This window comes from Nomascus leucogenys, chromosome 21 (genome assembly GCF_006542625.1).
Source record: "Nomascus leucogenys isolate Asia chromosome 21, Asia_NLE_v1, whole genome shotgun sequence".
Classification (NCBI taxonomy): Eukaryota; Metazoa; Chordata; class Mammalia; order Primates; family Hylobatidae; genus Nomascus; species Nomascus leucogenys.
In genome coordinates, this window is record NC_044401.1 from 74,012,210 (window position 1) to 74,035,169 (window position 22,960).

Here is a 22,960-nt window from a genome sequence, read left to right on the forward strand (position 1 = left end):
GTGATCCGCCCGCCTTGGCCTCCCAGACTGCTGGGATTACAGCGTGAGCCACTACTCCCAGCCGAGGGTGCACCTTTGAGACTAGGTTTCTGCAGTACACATTCATTTTGGTAAGCAAGGACATATTGCTGGATTTAAGACATGAAGAACAAGTCAGGAGAAGATGCTCCAGGCTGTTTGGGGAGGAAGGGGACCAGGCCTAATGAAATAACCAAGGATGTCCCAGTCAGGAAGAAGTGTGTTAAGTTTTAAACCTGTGTCTTCGCTCTTGGAAGGCACCTGGAAAATGGACGCGGGTTTGCTTCTAATCTGCAGTCCTGCTTGCAGCCTGAGGAGGACGTAAAAAGCCTTGGGGCCAGAGAGCTCCAAAACGGGGGCGTTACCCTCTTAACTTTCTCTCCTCTTCTTGACGCAGAGGGCATATCTACACGCCTCCTTTCCCCAGCCCGCGTTCCCGTTCTCCAACAACAACCTGTGTGTCTCCTTTAAGAGGCGGGGGCCGTCCCTCCCTTTCTCCTCCCAGTCTCCCGCCCTTCACACCTTGGGTGGGAAAAGAGTGTGGGGGCGGGGTAGCCGGTGAAGCGGGAGGGGCGGGATCACGGCGAGCGCTCCAATGGCCCTCGAGTCTGGCCACGGTGGACTCCGGCAGCCAATGAGCAGCAGGCGGGGAGGCGTGGCGGGGCGCTGTTGCAAAGCATCCAACGTGGGCCAGCAGGCGGCCGCGGGGTGCGGAGCCCAGGGGGTGTGTGCGGGCGAGCGGCCGGGGGCGGGGCTTGGGGGACCGGCCGGGGCTGGGCCGCGGGGAGGCGAGCAGCAAGCGGCTGATTGTTCGGCCGCGAGGTCGGCGGGACTCTTGCTGCGCGGAGGAGCCGTGCGGAACTGGAGGCTGCGCGCGCGCGCGCGCTCTCTGCCTGCGGCGTGGGGACAGCTAGGCGCACGGGGGCCTCCCAGCGCGAGGCCGGCCGCGCCGTCCAGCCCGAGGTCTACGGCTTTGCGCTCCGAGCTGAGAGGAAGATGCCTGCCGGCACCGAGCTCGGGCTGCGGGGCTGAACGCCTGCCTTCCAGGCGCAGCGGCAGCACTGCCCTCGGCCGGTGTCGGTAGTGGCACTCGGCGTGCCCCGGGCGGACGAGGAGCGCATGCTGGGTACCCCTTGCCCGAATCGGCGGAGTTCGCAGCGAGCGCGAGCGGGCCGGCCGGCCCGGATGGGCGCGGGGTTTGCGGCCCCCGCCGGGTGCTGCGGAGCGGCCCAGACACCGGGGGCCCGCTGAGTGCCGGAGCCGCGGCCGCAGAGAGAACTTGGGGCGGGGGCCATGCCCCGGCGCGGAGTCTAGAGCCGAGCGGAGCGCCCCGCGGGCCCGCCCGCCTCTGCGGCTGTTCGGGTCCTCACAGTCCCCGCGCCCGGAGTTCGCAGCGCGCTCCAGACAAGATGGCGCGGCCGGTCCGGGGAGCGCTCGGGGCCCCGCGCCGCTCGCTTTGCCTTCTCCTTCCCTGGCTGCTGCTGCTTCGGCTGGAACCGGCAACCGCGGCGGCCGGCCCGCGGGCGCCCTGCGCGGCCGCCTGCACTTGCGCTGGGGACTCACTGGACTGCGGTGGGCGCGGGCTGGCGGCGTTGCCCGGGGACCTGCCCTCCTGGACGCGGAGCCTGTGAGTGCCGCCCTTTCCGCCCTCTCTGCGCCCCGGGGCTCTGTCACTTGGGGACGGGGCGGCGGGGGTTCGTACTCAGGTGCGGACTGGGTTGTGTGTGTGTGGGCGTGCTTGCTCGTGCTGGAAGACTGTCAGGTTGGGGTGGCGGAGGGGAGACCCTGCGTGGAGGTCCGGGGGAGTAGGCATGCGAGAGAGCTTGGAGGAGAAGAGCGTGCCTCGTGGGGTCTGGAGACGAGCGATCGTGGGTCGTAGAGGTTTGGGGGTTAGCCAGCACGCGTCGTGCGGGCCATCAGGGGTTGGGGAGTGGGAGTCTGGAGCTGAGTGTGTTTGCGGGTGGGTGGGTGGGAAATGTCTGGAGCAGAGTGTGAAGAAGTCTATGTGGGGGTATGTGGGTGCGTTTCCTTTTCCTCTCCCGTAATGCAACTCTGGTGTGTGAGCTCCTTGGTCTTCCAGTGGGTAATGAATGAAGGTGGCTGTTGGCTCCAATCTTTCGTTTACATTATTTATTAGTTGATACTGTGTGTAGCCGTCTCCTGACCCCCGAAGACCGTGGTGGCCTGACTTGCTTCTCTCTGCGGGGCAGAAGGCAGTCTTCCCCCGAGGACCCCTGAATTAGAGGGCTTTGACAGTTCTTGGCGACTTGTGAGTGCTGGGAGTTTGTCCTTTTCCGCCTGGTTGGCATTTTACGGAACTGTGTTTCAGACCCTTCCTGTATGTTCCCTGGGGCCCCATTGGGCTTGGTGATCCAGTGGGGTGGGCCCACCCTCAAGACTGTCTCCTCCATAAATGGTGCAAATGAGTTTTGGAGTAGTGCTGCTTCAGGAGAGGGTGCCAGGGGCTTGGCTGATTTAAGCAGTTTCTTTCACCCGAAAGAGGTTCTTTTCTGTGCTGTCAGGATGTGGGCCTGTTAGGACTTAGTGGGACACTTCTTACAGGAGATTTGGCAGGAAAAAAAGGCATTAGACTTCTGTAAACATGGTAGAGTAGAACAGTCTTCTTTTACTTCTAAAAAATCTGGTCCATGAGTCAAATCCTGTTCAGTTATCGGTAATTAGCATCTCTGTAGAACCATTAGTACCTTTCCAGAAAAGGCCTAGCTTAAATAGTCCGCATTTCGGTTGACTAATTGGACATTTTTCCTAGAACATAGGAAAGGCACAGCAGTAACCTCAGGCATGATTATGGCTGTTTTGAAAAGAGAAAACTGGTGTCACAAGTTGTAACCAGCACCTGTGGCTTAAGAAAATGTGGCCTGAGTTCTGACTGCCGTGAAGGGAAGAAAAGTTAATTCCTTTTAAATGTAAAGATCCTGTACCTCTCAAAATGGGGCACGAATCTTTAACTTGGCCCCAGACACTGCTCTATGAACAAGTACTACAGAGTTCTGAAGACAACCAGGGCCCTTTAGTTACAGTTAGGTTTTCAATATCTACTTCTATGGCATTTACTGAGTTAGTGAAAATCAGTGGTCGTAGGGTGGAGGCAGAGCTGTGTTAAGTACTGGGAGATAGAGCCCAGTATTGTCCTTAGGTAGTATCTTATTTAGTCTGGGGTGTTGTGATTTTTCCCTTACATACGGTATTTTTTTTTTTTTAATAGAATCATGTGGGCAGAATCAGATTAACTTCTTAAGGGTTCACCTGTTGGAAGAGTGACTCCCAATGCCATGTGTCAGTGGCATTGTGGGGAAGGCACTTAGTTCCACGGCAGTAACTTCCCAGAGAGGACAGGGTGTCCTCTTATTTGCACTTTGCTGTGGTCACAAGATCCACTTTGCCTTGCCCTTTAATTTTTGGAGCAAACATACTGGTTATTTCTTTAGGCTTTCTGTTGCCTAGGAGTGACATTTCACGTGGCATAAATACCTTCAAAATTGAAATCCTTCTCTTTTACTCACACATTTGATGATCGGTAAATACCAAAATGGGTATTTTGAGCATTAGTAGACTTCAGTATACTGATTATGGTGTTGACTGATTCGATTTTAAGATATGAGCAGCGTGATTTCTGGTTAGTATGTAGCAACACAGTGTGCAGTACAAAATGGCTATCCTTTGAAAAATATTTGCGAAGTTATCTTATTTCTGATTAAGGACAAATCAAGCAAATGTGTTCTTTTTTTCTAGACTTCAGACTTCTGAATTTAAATCATTAGTCTCCATGAGTCTTATTCTGGAATTTCCATAAGAGTATTTATATGGTTTTTATTCCTGGCTAAGATTCAGCAAGACTTTAGGGGAGAAAGTGTCTGTATATGATATAATGAAATATCTTGTAGTTTCACCAAGTTTACATGCTCTAAGCCCACGGTGTCTAGAAAATGCTTTGAGCTAGTTTATAAATCCATGAACTGGATTTACTGCAGCTAGTTCAAACAACTTCAGGCTGTGGGTTTGAGATAGCAGAGGACCTGTGGCTTTATGGGACCTTTTTTTTTTTTTTTTTTTTTTTTTTTTTTTTCCTGCAAACTGTGTGTCTAACGTGGAAGTTGCTTCTAGGCCTAATATAAGAAAAGTAAAACTTGTAAATAGTGAACGTAAATGCAGTGTGAATAGAAGAAACAGAATGGATAATGATAATCCGTTCATTTCTGGGGCCTGAGGATAACTTTTCAGCACAATAACTTATAGTTGTAGTAGTCAAGCCATAATTTGAGTCTCCCAGCCCATTACGTAGGTGAGATTGGCATGGTCCAACTTGCACATTCATAAATAGCACCAAGCCACTGCCAAGCCTTATTCCAACTTCCCAGAACCTGAGAAGAAGTTGAACTTCTTAGAACTCAGATATTTGCTTTCTTTGAAATTATTTTTGAGAGCATGGCTTCAGAAGCTATTTAAGAAGTATTAAATACAATTTACCTTAGACTCTTACCTGTGCCATAAATTTGAGCAGTGTTTAGTCACAAAATGTTGCTAGTTTAAATGTCCTGAGCGCTGAATGGTAGCCCATTGGGTTGGGATTAGGAAGGCAGGCCTAGAGGAAGAAAAACCCTGGTTTTTGGTCTCAGTGTGGAGTGAAGATGACAGAGCATTCAAAAGCAAGGATATTCATAAAAGTGTATACCAAGTGTGGTTATCCTAAGCCACATTAAGATGAGTTTATTGATTTGGATGTCTTTGTACTATGTGTTTGCAATACCAAATCAGTTAGCTGAAATCTAACCTTGCCAGTTTTGGCAAAGAAGTGGTGCTTACGATTATATTAGAAAATAAACACCAACTGTGGTTGCCATTGTAGTTGGGAAGCAAAGAAGGCCTTTGTCTTTCAAATTTTACAGCTGTGCTGGAAGGCCCAGGTGTGCAGGGTGTTGTGAATTAAGGGTTTGGAAAATACTTTCCATCCTGTTTATGCAAATTAAGTTTAAAGTGCAGATCACCAAATTGTTCTAGAACCTAAACTGAGATTCATGTTTTTTTTTTTTTTTAAGTAGATTGTTGTATGGATGGTCCTGAAATATTTCCTTCTCCATATCACTTAAACTCAACAGACTCTGAACATCTTCCGATTTGTGGGACAGGGAAAGGGTTGTTTGGAATAGGGAGCATTTTAAACACAGGTTAATTGCCGAGAATACAGTGTGAAAGGTGCAAGTGCTCTTAGAGTTTCAGGGAACTTTAGCTTGAGCTCAGAGTCCTTTTCTCTTGCAACAAGTGTCTTCCCTCTTGATGGGGGAGAACTTGTCTGTTGATAGCTCTCTGACAACTTTTTTTTTAGTAAGGTGAGGTTTCTGGCAAATAATATTGGTTGTCGTGAGAAAAAGGCACACTGTTTAAGCCTTGCTGATGTGAAATTGTGGGCATAATATCTATTCTCTGAGTACTGCTAAAGTAGGAAGTGTCCAGAGATCCCCAGCGCCCCATGTAAATTAACTCCGTATTGGCACGCAATGTCCCTCTTGCCTTTAGGACATGTCAGAACTGTTCCTGCCCCGCTTTTCAAGGGACTGTTTTAAAAAGTCGTGTGTTGTCTCTTTGCATAATTGTATTTGGTTACTAGGTTTTACAGACTTTGGACTTTTGAACATATTATCAGCAGTAATTCTTGGAACCATCTTCAGAAAGATGAAGAAACGTTAAGTGTAGTGTGATGAGAGCTGGTTCCTAGTGGATGTCCTCATGTCCCATCTCCCCAGCTCTTCACCGTTAGCTGAAAGCTTTCCTCCCTCCAGTGTTAATTACTTTGCCTGGGTTCTCCCTGCAGCTTCCCTGAGTCCATTGGGACGGCCTCTGGCTGACCTTTCTCTCCCTCAGACACCATGATCACAATGAAAGGGCCTCTCCGGCTTCTGCAGGGGTGTCTCCTTGGTGCAAAGTCTTTTCAGCATCCTCTCTGTCAGGGTGGACAGGAATGCAGGAAAGAGCACTGGGGTTTTGTGTGACTTAACAATGCACCTGGCCCAGTGCTGTGCACCTGCTAAAGCCCGAAGTTCTGTTAGGAAGGCTGGGTGGAGGTTGTTTAAAATAGCCTATAGTTATTTAAAAAGTGGCATCCACAGGAGAGGGAAATCTAGAAGAGGGATTCATTGAATTGAAAGTTGTTATATGCAGTAAAGGATGTTGGTTGTACCAGAGTCTGTCTGTCTTCTTTTCCTCCTTTGTTTTAAACATAAAAGGGATTCCTCTGACCTACCCCATAGGTAGAAGGACTTTAAGTTTCACGAGCAAGCCTAACTTTCAATTCCTTTTGAATGAGCTATGTGACATTTACCCACTGGGTACGTTCCCCCTCCTCAGTGACTGCAATTTGAAACCCTGGGGGTCTTTTAAAAGCGAACAGGACTCTGGGCCGTGTTAATATTCAGAGCTGTTTACAATGAATGCAGTTTCAAAGGCTGATGGCATTGTCTTGAGACAAGAGGGAGGAGGGGTGAAGGAAAAATTCCCAGGCAGGGAAGGGCAAATATCTAAAAATCTCCAGTGTTTACCAGCCTGTGGGAAATTTAGGGACCGTTACTGTTATTTTTTATGACTTAAGCATGACACTGAGCCACTAGCGTTCATTCTATCTACCTCATGGCTTCAGTTCTTGTATGTCAATTACGTGATTATCTTCTGCTTTTGTTTCAAGTTAAAGTGTGGAAATTGGTAAGAAACTCAGATCTTATCTCCTCTGCAAAGAAATAGAGCACTTTGAAGACCAGCGGTTAACATTTTTATAATAGTTTACCTCTGGGACCTGCGTTTATGTTTTGCTCAAAGAATTTGATATAGCTGCACAGTTTAGAAGGGCAGTCCCGACTGACCAATTAATTGTCCAATTATGACTAGGACAGAAGTTTCTTGCTGAAGTACTTGATACATGACTATTGTTATTAAGCAAAATGAATGGATCAATAAAGATTGCAGAAAAAATTTGCAGTTTATTGATGGTCTAATTTCTAATTTTAAGTTGGCAATTCGTGTCTCTTTTGTAGGGGGTGGTGGGTATGCTTGTGAACTTTTCTTATACAAAGGCTTTTTGCTTTATATGTTCCTATATTCTTATATTTTGTATAATTTGTTATCAATAGTTTTTACTCAAGTACTTTATGCATAGTGTTTTGAAACACAAGTATAACTTCAATCTGTTCATAGAAGTGATTCATTTTTTTAAACTGTTTCTCCATTTCACTGGGTTTTATACTTTTCATTTCCTGCCTTTAGTTCTTTATATCTTCTAAATGGGCATTTGCTACCCAGCTGGTCTCCATTTGGGTTATTGACTTGGGGAGAGAATGGGCGAGGGACAAAGCTTTCCTCACCTTTACTATGTTAAATATGCAGGGGCCCTTGCCCCTGGTGGTCACACCCAACTGACACTCTTCATTAAGGAGTGGTGGTGAAGGGGTTGAAAGTTAATTCTATGGTCCATCCCTTGCACCTCCAGTCTACAGCTACATGTGAGATTTTGGGCAAACCTCTTCATGTCTAAAAAGACAGAAAAATGCTCTATCTTATAGAAGCTGTGAGGACAAAGTTAGATAATGCCTATATTTAGCTAGGTTCCTCAACTTGGGTGCATCAACTTTATGATGATTCTGGAGCACAATTTGAAGGTTAAAGGCCTCAGTAGCTCCAATGTATTATCCTGTCTCACAGCCAATCTCTCCAAGCCAGATTCCTTCCTTCCTTCTTCCTTCCCTTCCCCTTCCTCTCCCCTCCCCTCCCCCCTCCCTTCCCTTCCCTCTTTCTCTTTTTCTCTTTCTCTTTCTTTTCTTTTCCTTTTCTTTTCTCTTTCTTTTTCTTTCTTTTCTTTCTTTCTCTTTCATTTTCTTTTTCTTTTTTTCTCTTTCTTTTTTCCTTTCTCTCCTCCCTTTTCTTTTTTCTTTCTTTGCTCCTCCCTCCCTCCCTTCCTCTCTACCTCCCTCCCTCCCTTCCTTCCTCTCTCCCTCCCTCCCTCCTTCCTTCCTCTCTCCCTCCCTTCCTCCCTTCCTCCCTCTCTCCCTCCCTCCCTTCCTTCCTCTCTCCCTCCCTCCCTTCCTCTCTCCCTCCCTCCCTCCCTTCCTCTCTCCCTCCCTCCCTTCCTTCCTCTCTCCCTCCCTCCCTCCCTTCCTTCCTCTCTCCCTCCCTCCCTCCTTCCTTCCTCTCTCCCTCCCTTCCTTCCTTCTCCTCCCTCCCTCCCTCCCTCCTTCCTCTTCTCTCTCCCTCCCTCCCTTCCTTCCTCTTTCTCTCTCCCTCCCTCCCTTCCTTCCTCTTTCTCTCTTTCTTCCTTTCTTTCTCTTTCTCTCTTTTTTTTCTTTCTTTACTTCCTTTCTTTCTCTTTCGACAGGGTCTCACTCTGTTGCCCAGGCTGGAGTGCAGTGGTGCAATCAAGACACACTGCAGCCTCAGCCTCGTGGGCTCAAGCAATCCTCCCATCTCAGTTGCCTGAGTAACTGAGACTACAAGGCTCATGCTACCACACCCAGCTTCCAAGCCAGATTGCTGGTGACAAAGGCTTTCCTGGGAAATGTTTACCTTTGTGCTATGAAGGAGTCTTTTGGGGTGGGCAGATGGCAGCCTTCTCCTGTGAGTTTTGGTGATATGTATGAAGCAGCCTTCTCCCATGGATTTTTGGTGATATGTATGAAGTGCCACAAGTGAACCTCAGGTACCCTTGGAAATCTTAGCCAAACAGGCTGGAAGCTATGAACAGTTGCAACAGATTATATAATTAGCAAAAATTATTGCGGTATATTATAAATCGATTCCAGTTGTACAAATAGTTATGTCTATTTAGCACTATCCTTTTGGAAGGGGGGCAGGTACGGGAAGGTGGCAGGGAAGTGAGACGCCCTTAAACTGATCATTTTATCCTATTATTTCCCAGGGTTTCATTGAAACTGAACCCTACCAAGATGCAAGTAGCACCTCTCAGTCAATAGCTTGGAAAAATGCAGGTGTGCTCTTCCAATCAGGGTTAGGTTACAGACTTTAGGGCTGGCTGAATCCTCACTGTACCCACTTCTCTTTGGAGAACCTTGAGGGAGGACGAGGGAGGACAGGAGACAATTGTGGAATTGTATGCGAAGAACATTTTTCATTTGTTTTGGTCTGTTTGGAATTGCATGGTAACTTTGTAGGGGACACAGGCGGGGAACACAGGGTCATCTGAGGAATCTGGCAAGGATGCCACCTGAAAAGCCGTTTGCTGTTTGCTATCACTCCTTGTGCACCTGTGCCTGAGTTCCTTCCCCAGTGAATGGCCATGATTCACAGCCTTGCCCACATGAACGGCCACGATTGTTTGCGTCTTTATTACTATTTAATCTAGCATAACCGGTAAGGCCCATTGTGCGAACAAGCGATCTGTTCATTTCTGCAGGTCCTAATACATTTTGGTTTCCTTATGAACCAGGATGCATGTTCTAATTACTGCTTGTTCAGTTTGTTTTGGCAAAAGGTGACATTTAGAGGGTTTAAAGAAAGCATGGCCTCTTTTTAAGTGTTTCGCATTGATTAGTTTTCGAACTTCCGTGGTCAAAAGTTCTAATCTCTAATCTTTTATGATCTGCATTCTCAAGATCTCACATTATTAGGAAGAAAATGGAGGAAATGAGTGAAGGTCTCTCTTACAAGCAGAATTAGCTGGACTTTGAGAAACATGATGAACGTAATGCAGGGTTTTTCTTCTTTTTTTTCAGCTGATTAGAAAAAAAACAATTCACAACTTTATTTTCTAAGACTCCTTTATGCAGCATTTAACAGCTTCCCCCTCCCTGTTTTGCTCCTTCCACCAATTTATAATTTGCCATTCAAATAATTTACTGCTTATCTTGGTCAAAGCATACATTGCACTGAAGTTCTTTTCTTCCGGATTACCTACTTGATGATAGCCTGTTAAATACAATGAGAAGGATTGAACACTTCTGAACTGGAGGATAGATGATCTTGCTGTTTCAAATCTTGTAGTCCAGTGCTCTTTTGTTTGAAAGCATTTGTCTCTCAAGCATTAGCACTTTGGGCTGGATAGCAAGAAATTAACAAGCCGGGCTCCGCTTAGAGAGAACTTACAACTGATTGGAAAGTAGGCTGTTGCAGATACAGCTTCTTTTTCTTGTGAGATGATCTGAAATACATAGGTTTTAGAAAAAATTTTGAATTAAGGGAACAGTTGATACACAGGCAGGTAGTTTAAATAAACTAACTCACTTCTGTTGTTCTGGAGTGCTTTTTCTTACCTTTTGAGTATGGAGAAAGGTAAATACCTACACAAGTGGACAGAATAATGTAATGAACTCTAGGGTACCTGTCACCCACCTTCAACAATCATCAACTGTCTTATTTGATCTATTTCCCAATATGCTTCTGCCCTTCCATGTTATTTATTTTTTTTTTTGGAAATAAATCAAAGGCATATCATTTTATCTGCAAATGTATAGGTTTTTTTTTAAATTAACAGCCTTATTGAGATATAATTTATATACCATACTATTTACTATAGGGTGGTTTTAAGAAATTGGAAGTGTTGAAAAAATTGACATTCATTTTAGCTGTGTTTTTCCAAAGGGCGTTTTGGTAAGCTATATGTTTACAGAATGTTTATTGGGCACATACTGTGTGCACCCTAGTTTATATGTTCTCAAAACAGATTTTTTTTCTTTTGTAGGAGGTGTTTAGCAAGCTCTTTTGTGCTAGTCCTCTGCCAGAATGTGCAATTCTGATTAACCTTCCACTTTCTTCACATAGCTCTTACTTGGGAGGTTTCTACCAAGCTATTAATTGTTGATTAAAATCCATTAGTGAACAAACATAATTAGAAATGGAATAGATCATTTAAAAAGTGATGTCTCAGACACTGTTGTTTAATAGAGGGATAATTAGCCATTGGTTGTAGTTAAGTCATGAGTCTGAATTGAGTTAACTGTTGTTTACTTTGTAAGGCCTGACCCTCCAGCTGTGGCTACTTGAGGCTGCTTTAAATAGAGTTAGAGGCAGCCTGTAAGAAAAATCTTCAAAAAGCAAAGAACTAGGTTCCTGGAACCCTCTGTGCTTGATTTAAACTTCACACAGATTTGAAAATGCTTTCTCCAAGTAGCTGCTGAATGGTTTGTTTTATTTTTAAAAAGTCCGTAGTTTAATTTCTCCTCAGTCTGGTACTTTGTTGGTGAGGGGGCTTCTTTAGAATGGATTTTTTGCTAGCTGCAGCTTCATTTAGGCATCTGAATGGGAATTACTAGTCCTCCAAATTCCATTCACTTTATCCTAGTTTTTGGAATGACTTCCATCTTCTGTCTGTGAAAATCAAATTCCAGGTAGATTATGGAGTGTTCAGTGGCTTTAAAAGCTATCTAACATAGTCAGGTTAAACTGGTGGATCTATGAAGCTTAATTAAATTTATATGATAACCGATGAGACACCATTTGCAGTGGGTTCTCCATTTAGGAAAGTGGAAGCACACTCCAATGCATGTTTTTTTTTTAAATTATGGGGCAGAAAAGCTTAGAATTGAGAGATTCTATGAAATTAAGTGCTGTTTTGCAGATTGGGAGAACATGATTCTTTTATCTAGTTTTAGCAGTGTGGTGGTACCTTGACCCAGCATCATGCCTCCGTCTTAGTTTTTGTTTTATTTTTAATTAAGAAGAATTTTTCTCTGTGTCTGTGGTTTCCTCCCTCCACCTGGCCTGGTGTGAGTTTCTGGCACACAAGCTCCCAGTGCTTGCAAAACTTATAAACAGTCAGAAGAGCTCGTTGCTTCCAGGAAGTGGATTGTTGATGCAATGAAGTGATGGATGCAGAGGCTGCAGCTCGAAGGGAGCAGGGTTTCCTTCCATCTTGAAGGAGGGGAGATCCAGAAAACAAGCCGACATGCCCTGTAGTTATTAAGATCTGCCTCATCCCAAATTCCTCTGATTGTTTTCTCGGATTTGGAGTCTGTGTAGGATTCTTCGCTTTGGGTGGTTTGGCCTTATCCAGGGCTATGCTTTACCCAATAGAAAAATCAGAGACTCTTCTATGGAGATTTTTGGATTCTTTCACAAGTTCATTTGAAACAATACTTAGAAATGAGTAAATTATACTCATTTCCTTACTATCCTAAAATAAAGATTGGCTGACCTTATTATTTACTTGGGTGAAACTTTATGTGAAGTTGTGGTGCTCAGAACGTCTTTCTGGACGGAAAGGAGACCACGTTTTCATGGAGTTTCTTAAAGGGGTGCTTGACCAAAGAGGCATAAAAATGATTCACCTGAGAGGAAAAAATTAATTTTCTTAAAGTCATGGAAGTGAGGATGTGGTAGAATGGGAAACTAGCTCATGGCTGGGCCTCAGGAGATGTTGGGGTTTTGTCCCAGCTCTGCCACTGATTGGCAGCATAACTTTGGGCTAGTCACTTCATTTCCTGTCTGTAAAGGGATGTATAACTTCTAAGACTCCTCATTTTTAGGTTCATGATTCTATTCTAATTGAAGCAAAAAGGGAGTAAACTTACATTTCATTGGATGGTAAGAATTAAATTGATCTGTTTCTAGGATACTTAAACATACTCTGTCTCTGTGTGTGTGTGTGTGTGTGAGACACACACACACACACACACACACACAAAGGGTCCCACTCTGTCACCCAGGTTGGAGTGCAGTGGCGCAATCATGGCTCACTACAGCCGTGACCTCCCAGGCTCAAGTGATCCTCCTACCTCAGTCTACTGAGTAGCTAGGACTACAGGCATGTGCCACCACACCTGGCTAGTTTTTATTTTTTGTAAAGATGGGGTCTTGCTATGTTGCCCAGACTGGTCTTGATCTCCTGGGCTCAAGCAGTCCTCCTGCCTTGGCCTCCCAAAGTGCTGAGATTACAGGTGTGAGCTACCATGCTGGGCCAATGTTTGCTACTTCTGAGTGAAATTCTCAGATGGATACCATAAGCAGCAAAGAGAAAAACGGGTATGTGCATGCAGAGTCTCGATGAGGGACCCTTTTGTGAGCCTTTAGATATTATTGAGGAGGAGTGAATACTCCACAAAGAAAGTGGTGCTTTCCTTCATTTTTTACCTCGTTTTTCCCTCTGGCCTAAAGAAAACTGTGGAGGCTGGTGCAGATCCACTTTAGATCTTTGATTTAGATTTTTAAGAACTTAGGTAAAAATTAAAAAAAACCTAGGAAAATAAATTACAGGCATGTTTTCCCAAAGGGTCCTTTCACAGGGCCACTGCAGGCAGCATCTTCCTCAGGCAGTCCTTCAGTGAATACTTGTGATAAGTGAAGTTGTAAGTGATGCTGAGAAACTGCCTTTAAGGACTGGATGGGCCACCTGTCACATTCTATAGTCATGGCCACAGGAAGGGCAGCTACTCACTGCACTGCCTGTTCTTTCTGGGCCAGCTTGCCATCCCTTTTACCAGGGAGATCTTTCTTGTATCCCTTTCAAGGTAGAAACTCAGCCAGTTAACATGTACGGCCTAGTGGCTTCTTTTTTCTTTTTTGAGACAGAGTCTCACTCTGTCGCCCAGGTTGGAGTGCAGTGGTGTGATCTCAGCTCACTGCAACCTCCGACTTCCTGGCTCAAGTGATTCTCTTGCCTCAGCCTCCCAAATAGCTGGGATTACAGGTGCCTGCCACCAAGCCAGGCTAATTTTTTTGTTTGTTTGTATTTTTAGTAGAGACAGGGTTTTACCATGTTGGCCAGGCTGGTTTCGAACTCATGACTGACCTCAAGTGATCCATCCACCTCAGCCTCCCAAAGTGCTAGACTTACAGGTGTGAGCCACCATGCCTGGCTGTGGCTTTTTCTAATTTTGAAGTCTGACTCTCTTTTTGGCCAAATTCATATTAAATTTACCCATCTACCTAGGTTTGCATTGGTTACCTCTTAGTTACACTTTTTTTGAAAATCTTGACAATTATGACAGTAATTGGACTCCTTAAAATACTTGTCATGGAGAATCTAGAAGCTTTTATTTTCTTTGTTCTGGATGTCCACTTTTCTTCCACGTGGAATTTATTAGTGCCTTCAGTGGGAATTCTTGGGCTTTTCTTTTCCTTCCACTCATTCTTTATCATGTAAATTTTCATAAAACGAAACTTCCGGATTAAAAATTTATTTTTATTTTTATTATTGTTTTCCAGAACAAATTCTTGGAATTTGGAGTTTTGTTTGGGGATACAACTAAAATGCAATGAAGTTGGAGGAACAATTAGTGGTTTGGAACTTCTTGACAGAAGTTTAACAACAGTTAGGGACTACTTTAGAGTGTCCAAAAAACTAGATTTTACAAAAAAAATTCTCTCTTTAAGCCCCAAAGATGACCTTTTTCCATTGTGCTTTCTGAGCTCAAAACAGGCCAAATGATCTTCCCACCCTTCCTCGAACCTCGTGTGTCGGTGTCACACACTCTCCCTGTTACTCACTTGGTCTCGTTCTGGTGAATTTATTGTTTACATCTTGTCCTTTCCCAGGGAATCTCTGAGTCTATCTGATTAGGTAACTTTTCACACATCCCTGTATGTGTGTGTGTGTGTGTGTGTGTGTGTGTGTGTGTTTCTCTCCACTTAGACTTGAAAGCAGCAGGGATCATTCAATTTCATGTACCTAGGAATCCCTTGATAATTATTTGTTTATTGCCTTATCACTTTGTTTTGGAGCTTAGTACATTCTTTCAGGGCAGAACTGGATCCCCCAGTTTCATTGTTTCTCTGAGGGGTTCTGAGGTTTACCCCTGAAGTGTAATTGTTCCTGCTTGGCCTGTGTGGAGGACTTCATAGGAGTGTTTTTGGAATTTAAATATCAGGAGTAAAAGGCCATTTTCTTTGTGCTAAGGGTCTGTTTTCCCCTCTGGAGCCAGCGGCTAAATGCAGAGGCTTTCTTCAGTTGCCGTTGCTTCTTGCAGTGTGGCCCCTCAATGAGAAGTCATAGCTTGTGGTTTGTCTGATTTTATATGTCAGAACTTCTGGAGAGAATATTTGACCTAAAACAAAAATTATGGATAGTCCTCTCTTCCTTTCCCATTTCTCCTTATTTTCTACTTTCTGCTTGAGAACCACTTCAAAGAATCAGATGTGTTGGTGCCAGACGCCGTGGAGTTATTGTTAGAAGAATTTGGAAATATAATTGAAAACAAACTTTGTTGAGCAAAGCAGATCTAGGCGAGTTCTGACTTTGAGGGCGAAGGGAATTCCAAGTTTTTCCTCTATTTGGAGCTGATGTCTCAGAACACTTGTTCTGTGAGATGAATCATCTGTGAATTCTACATCTGGGAGTTATATATTGGGAAATGGCATTCTTTTTAAATGTAGAAGAAACACAAAAGCTTAAAGTTACACTGTAGTTGGAAAATTCTAGTCAGTTTAAAATATTAGCATCGAGGTGAAATTGGCAGAGTGATTGGACGTGAATCTGTGATACCTAAAATAGACATGTCCATACATGGAAAACAATATGATAGCCACACTTACTTATTGGGACCCTTTTCCTTTGTTTTGAGACTTTTAAAAAGTCATAAACATCAGCTATTCAGAATCATTAGTTGAGTCGATTGTGACTTGAGAATCAGAATTTAAGCATTTTTCTTGAGCTCTTTAAATAAGTTCAGGTGCCTTACTAACCAGTGAAAAGCCCAGAGCAGTGCAGTATTTCAGGGTCTTCAGGGGAAGATAATGTTGTCTCCTTGTCTTCTCAGAGTCCTGCATTCCAGGCATCTGGTGATGAGGGGCCATGGTTGTGGGGATGCAGCAGCTGTGCTGTTCATGAGGCACGGTGGTTAAGACGCAGCTCTGGGGCCTGGCTTCCTGGGTGACCTTGGCAATTTAATCCACTTCAGTTTCCTTTTCTGTAAAATGGGAATAATTGTAGTGCCGACTTCCCTAAGCTTGTTATAAGGAAAAAAATGAAATATTTAACACAGGGCCTAACACACAAGCAGAAGCTTGAGGAAGGGTAGCTATAATATTATTATAACTATCACAATAATAGCAGTGTACCTTTCTGCAGCAGGATATATCTGTGTTAACTGATCATCACCATCTTAACTCTATGAAAAATATTGTCTCTGTTGTATACATGAGGCCCAGAGTAGCTGAATGACTTGTTTAGGGTCTAGCAGTTGCCAGTTAGAATTCAGACCTGCGTGTACATATTTAGAAGAAAATATGGTAAGACTAACACTGCCTTCTTTCTTGCCTCCCTTTGACGTCTCTGAATTCCTGGAGGCCGATTGGTCTTTGGTGGCTTGAAGCACCTAGTGTAGTTCTGGCTGTACAGCTGGTGCTCTATACATGGTGTCTTGAATGTGATCTTGAAGAGCCTGTTTCTTTGTTGGTAGGCGTGTGTGTCAGATCCATTTTTGGTTTGCCTCTTTGGTAAAGGGGGTGGTAACATGCACATATGTTTTGCCATCTGTTGTTTATTGTTTCTGTTAGGTTGTGGTTTGTGTTCCTGTTCCATGTTCCTTTGGTTTCTGGAGCAACTGTGAATATTATATGCTTGGGGATCAAAAAAAGTAAACTATTTATAAACAGTAAAGTATCCTTGGGTTTGGAAAGTGTTTTTCTGAAATGCGTGTATATTTGTTGGCTTTATGATCATCTCACTGATGAATCGTTAGTTATTTTGCAGATTGAGAAACATCTAAAAAGATGGGCGAGTCATGGTCCAGCCTTGTGTAACCAGCTCACAGACAGCCTTGGTGATAAGGCCCTGGTGTTAACGCTGACCCGCGTGGTGTATTTTTAACTCAAGAACATATAAACAGTTTAGCCTGCTGATGGAGTTTATGCACTGCCTGAAATCTTTGGCATGCCTTGGATTTGTGGCCCTGTAAGACGTACATAGTCCTGGGAGAGTGCTGTGGCCACCAGTGACCCATTGCCCCCACCCTTCATTCAAAAGAAAAGGAATGTAGCAGCAAGATGGAAGGAGAAAGGTGGAATTTATCAATAATTTTATATGATAATTTTTTCTTTTTTTTTTTTTTTTGAGAGAGTCTTAATCTGTCACCTGGGTTGGAGTACAGTGGTGTGATCTCAACTCACTGCACCCTTTGCCTCACAGGTTCAAGCAATTTTCCCACCTCAGCCTCCTGAGTAGCTGAGGCTACAGGTGTGCACCACCATGCCTGGCTAATTTTTGTATTTTTGCGGGGTAGAGACAGGGTTTCATCATGTTGCCTAGGCTGGTCTTGAACACCTGGGCTCAAGCAATCGCTGGCCTCGGCCTCCCAAAATGCTGGGATTACAGGTGTGAGCCACCACACCTAGCCTATAGGATAAATTTTATGTTGAATTTTTTCTGTCATTACTATTTCACTTTGTTATGCAGACTTTAGGGGGAGGAGAGAGCTTTTTAGTCACATCTGTTTGCAACCCCTTGCCCCCAGCTGTAGGGGTCTTTGCAGAGTCGCAAATTGGAGCACATGAATCCTGTTGCTTAAAGCTGTTACTGTCCACCTGCCCCTCATCGCACTTCTTACCTGGCTCCACCTGTCCCAGCCACCACGTGGGGCTTTAAGACTTTTTTAATACCACCATGTCCCATGTCCCTCACCCACCATTTCCTCTGTCTGGAGAGTGGTTCTTCCCTCTTTGCCGTGCAGATTTCTATTCATCTGTCTTAAACGTTTTTCCCCATAGAAACCATGGCTGATGTTCCCTTTAAGTTAGATTCCCATCGTGAGGATTCTGCAGTGCTATGTACAGAAGTTTTGTGTGAATGTTTGATTCGTTTCTGACTCCCCCATTAGTCTATAAGCTCCCTGAATGCAGGGACTGGCTTTGTTTCCAATCCACCATTGTATTCCCAGAATCTAGCGTGAAGCCTGTGACACATTAAATGCTCGTGACAGATACCAGTGTAGATATAGATAGTGGCATTCATTCTGTAGAGTCCTGTACGGCCTATGGAAATACCTCTGCCAGATAGAATAATTCAGACCTCCCAGGCTTCATCTGTGTATTTCCTGAATATACCTTGCTTGTTTAGTAGCCTCCTATACCCCTCACCACCCTCCACCAAAGTCTTTAAGTGTTGAGAAACTCAGAAGAATGGAAAGGAAGAAGAAACAAATAGAACCAAAGTTGAAAAGATGACAGGCTGTTTACCTGCCACATTTAGAATTGGCGGTCTTTTTGGTCTCTCTGAATTTTGGAAAAGTCCCATATTCAAGAATTGTCACTGAAGTGGCTTTGTAGTTGAAGCAGTGCATGTGAACTGTCCCCACACGGGGTCCTCGGGCGCTTCGTCCCTGCTGGATCGCTGGTGGCTGTCCTTGGCAGATGGGCCAGGCTCAGCCGCTCTCCTCCGTGTTGCGTTTGGTGAGGGAGCCGGCGGTGCCCTTCCCAGCTGTTGACATGGTCTCTCATCTGCTCTTCTGCTGGAGCCGCGTTTTGGAGCCTGCTTTTCCAGAGTTGACACTGCAGGGGAGGGTGGCTTCTTCCATAGACCGAGGCTGTCTAGACACCCCTCCCCTTGTGGTTATTCTGCTCAGTTTATGCTGAGCCCTCGCCAGGCAGCTGGTTTCGGTTGCTTGAGCTCTTACTTTGCTCAGGGCTCTGCTTTGACAAAAAGGATGACCAGGCCAAGGTAGCTTTTCTCCCTCGTTGCTGCTGGCAGAGAAAAAGGCTGCTTTCCTTGACCAGAGGGAGCTGTAAGAACACTAAGGACAGGTTACCCTGCCCTCTGTGGACCCAGCCCAAGTAACTGTGTAAATTGATAGAAGCTTCTATGGCGGGAGACTTCAGGCAGATACCTTTCTAAATCCGGGCCTTTTCAGCTTGGACCTCAGATGTGAGACATTGGCCCCCACCCCATCCTCAGACACGCAGGATCTCCATCCATGGCAGAGAGACCACTGCTAACCCAGCTCACGTAGCTCCTCTCTGGGCAGTCTCCCAGGCCTGCTAGCAAGGGGCAGTTGGAAGCTGTGTTCTGCCTGATGAGCTCGGCCTCACACGTTTCTTTTAATGGCTATCGAGATCTTGGACTGTGATGCTGTAGGGAAGCCTTTTGTCCCCAGTGAGCTGGAATAGTCTAGGCAGATTACTGTCTTGGTGGCCGTACGGGGGGTGCTGGAGGGGGTGCTATTGATCTATTAGCCTAGTTACTATGTCTTTATTACTTTTGATTTTCTGGTGACAAATGTTAGGCATTTATTGAATAAAGAAGAAAGTGCAAAAGGAAAAAGAACAACTGATTTCATTATTCGGTGATAAATATTATCACTGGATAGTGTATAAATTTCCGGTAATGTCTGAGGCTGAACACCTATTTCAGTTATGTTTTAAAGACTCAATATCTTGAATATTTTCCCTGACTTTAAAGTTTTTAAAATATGCTTTAATATTTATTGTATAATGAATTATTACACAACTTAACATAAAACTCGTAAAGTTTCTCTGATATTGGGCATTTAAGCTTTTTCCTAAGCTTTGATAGACAACGTTATGCATAAATGTTTAGCTATTTATTTCCTTAGGATGAGTTACCCAATTCAGATAGCGCTGGGTATGCAGATTCTTAATATTTTCGGTACCACTGCCTCTAAGAAAGAGGCTGCCAACTTACATGTGAACTTGTGCTTGTCCCACACCCTCACAAACATTAAATGCTGTTTATTTCTGTAATCATGTACCAGTTTAATGGATGGAAATTGCCTCAGATTATTTTAATCTGCATTTCTTTGGATGGTGAGGCTGAAGACTTTACGTAGGATACTCTCAGATATTTCCTTTTTGAGTTTCATTCCTTTGTTGATGCTCAGCCCAGTATATCATCTGCTGTCCTCCACTGTGGTCTTTGGGCTTGAGCACAGTACATCTCTTTGGTACTAGGGAAGCTGTGTTTCTGAGAGAGCACAGGTGTAATTGCATAGAAAACTGTGCTCTCAACAGGCATGTCACATGCTTTGACTCTGAACCAGGACATCTTTGGGTCCTTCTTAAACAGATGTGGACGCGTGTTGCAGAGGGGACTGTTGCAGTGGCTCTGTTGATCCTGTACTGCTGCAGCCTTCTGCAGAGCCAGCCTGCCTGTGCCCAGGCTGCCCTGTCTGTGGCCGGGGTGCCTGGTACCTACAGCTGGTAGGAATCAGCGCAGATTAGCATGGCTGAGAACCTTTCAGGAACAGCTTCCAGCAAATGGAAATTATTTTAAAACAAATTTATGTGGTTTTTCTGTCAAGCCTACTTGGAGCATAAACAAGGTTGAATTGTAAGCTGCTTCCCTTCTGCAAGCGAGCCCATGTTTAGAATGTGGCTTTCAGCAAAGTAAACATGGTCTCGAAAGTGAGTTGTCATTGTATGCACGTGATTTGAAAAGTAAAAGTAGTGCACTGAACCAGCATTCTCATAGATAATTGTGATAGAGTTTTAGACATCCCTTCTCGTTTATTTGTCTTCCTGCCACAAAGATCACTACTTCCTGTAAAGGTTTTAAAGGTAAGGAGTAATTTGGTATTGAAAGGATTAAGGGAAAGAAATGCCAGGTCAGTTTCTGTGATGAGAAGCATTTTAATTTTGCCCCTTTGCCATGGGGAATATAAAAAACATCTTGCGAAATACTTTGTGTGCATGCGTGTGTGTATGTGCGCGCGTGCACGCGCGCGCGTGTGTGTGTGTACATAAACCCTGCGGTCTGTGCATCTTTGAATTCTCTGCCAATTTCCAGGTGGTTCCCCCCACCCTAGGGACAATGTCGACTTTATTAAATTGGGCACAGCCTCCCTAGAAGGTGAAACAATGCTTTTAATGTTCTGATTATATATTAATGAACAACCAGGCCAAGGGGCATTTGCCAAAAAAGCTACAAAGTGAGAAAGCCACCAATATCAGAGTGAACTTTGCACTCTGAAAGTGTGAATGATGTGGGGTGGAAGCATTTATGGCACAAGGGGAGCAACTGGAATCTCTTTGATGTTGTGTAGCATCCTGGCCCCATTAGACTTTGGGCCTTCCCGTTTAACTGCATCTTTGCTGGCGAGGGCAGTGCTGAGGTGTGGTCTGAAATATAGAGGGACCTCAGCCACAGAGGACTGGCATACCTGTGCTGGGCAGGGGGACCGTTGGCCATTTATATCTGTTTTCAATCAACTTCAACAAATTTTAATGTAACACTGAAACATATAGTTTCACACCCCCACCCTCCCAGCTTTTACTCTGGAGGGACTTTCCAGAAATAGCATGCTATTATTCTCAAATCCGCCTGCCCCAACCACAGAAAAGGGTTAGATCTTAATCTTAATCTAATTTATTTTCTCCCTATTGTGGTGACATTTCCTCCTGCCTTCTGGCTTGGTCTTAATTTTTGAATGGCCACTGGGAGCCTGCTTTCCACAGCCTTACTAAATAATTTCTCAAAGGAAGAAAAGAAATGCTCTTTCAAAATGCCAAGAATGTGTTTTCTGTGGGAGGGTAAACTCTAGATGAGATTTTCTGCATCTGATGGACTCATGGACAGAGCATGGGAGTGAGTATAGGGCAATTTGGGAAGCAGAAAGAAGCTGACGTTCTTTCTGGGTGTTCTTTTGGGTGTTCATTATCTCCTAGCACGTAGAGGAGCAGTTCTTTCTGCATTTCTGTGGAATAGAAGTAGCTAGGTGGCATTTTCAGTCTGGAATTTTGAGAGCCTGCTAAGGTGGGCAACAGGACTTTTTTTTTTTTTTTTTTTTAATAGCTTTATTGAGATGTGATTCAAATACCACAAAACTCATCCTTTTAAATGATAGGATTCTGGGTTTTTAGTGTATTCGTAGAGTTGCATAACTACTATCTAGAACATTTTCATCACCCCAAAATAAAACCCTGTACCCATTAGCACTCCCTGCCTATCCTTCCTTCCTCCCATCCCCCGGCAACATCTACTTTCTGTCTCTATGGATTTGTCTGTTCTGGACAATTCATATAAATAGAATCATGCCATATGTGGCCCTTTCTTCTACTTAATTACTTAGCACAGTGTTTTCATGATTCGTCCATATTATAGCAGGTATCAGTACTTCATTAATTTTTATGGCTGAAGAATGCTCCCATCATGAGGAGAGACCGTATTTTCTTTATCCACTCATCAGTTGGTGGACACTTTGTTTAGTTCCACTTTTTGGCTGTAGTGAACAATGCTGCTGTGAACATTTGTGCATAAGTTTTTGTGGGGAATGTATGTTTTCACTTGAGTGTATACCTCGGGCATATACCGAGGAGTGGAATTACTGGGTCATATGGCAATTCTGTGTTTGACTTTTTGAGGAACTGCTAGACTGTTTCCTGGAGAGGCTGTGTGCACCACGTGGCACTTCCACCAGCAGGGTATGAAGGTTCCCATTTCTGCACTACCTCACCAGCACTTGCTATTATCTGTCTTTTAATTTTAGCCATCCTAGTGGGTGTGTTGTGGTATCTTGTCATGTGGTTTTGATCTGCATTTCCCTAATGAGTAATAACACTGAGCATCTTTTCATATGCTTATTGACCATTCATATATCTTCTTTGGAGAAATGTCTATTCAGTTTCTTTGCCCGTATTTTAATTGAGTCCTTTGTCTTTTTATTGCTCAGTGGTAAGCAGAGCATGTTTAGAAAGTACAATTTCAAACAGCTTGGGGCTTTCCCCTGGTTGGTAGTGTGCTTTTCTCTATCTTCCTCAGGCGAGAAGAGTTTTTATTTTTAAGACTTTCAAGATCTGCAGGTAGAAGTGTAATGCCTGATAACTTGCCCCCCTGTTTGGAATCTCAAGGGAAAAAGAAAATGTGGCAGGAAAGAGCACTGGTTTTCCTTGCAGTGAATCCAGACTACAGACGCTCTAGGGGAGCTTATTACGTAGTGTCCCTAGGAGAATGGGAGAATTTGCTCTCCTGTAACCTAAGGAAATTGGCTGTGCCTATGCATTTATGGAAGAGCCTGACCGTTTTCTCTGCATTTCCTCTGTTCCA

General features: G+C 44.3%; 1 protein-coding gene across 2 annotated transcripts in view; it reads left to right on the forward strand.

Moving 5' to 3' along the window:
* Positions 1-864: 864 nt before the first annotated feature.
* LRIG1 (leucine rich repeats and immunoglobulin like domains 1) overlaps positions 865-22,960 on the forward strand; it is a 123,011-nt gene continuing 100,915 nt past the window's right edge. For both annotated transcript variants that reach the window (XM_030802094.1, XM_030802095.1), the window contains exon 1: positions 865-1,645. In XM_030802094.1, coding sequence (XP_030657954.1) covers positions 1,428-1,645 — 218 coding nt within the window. In that variant the 5' untranslated portion in view covers positions 865-1,427. The remainder of the gene's footprint in view (positions 1,646-22,960) is intronic.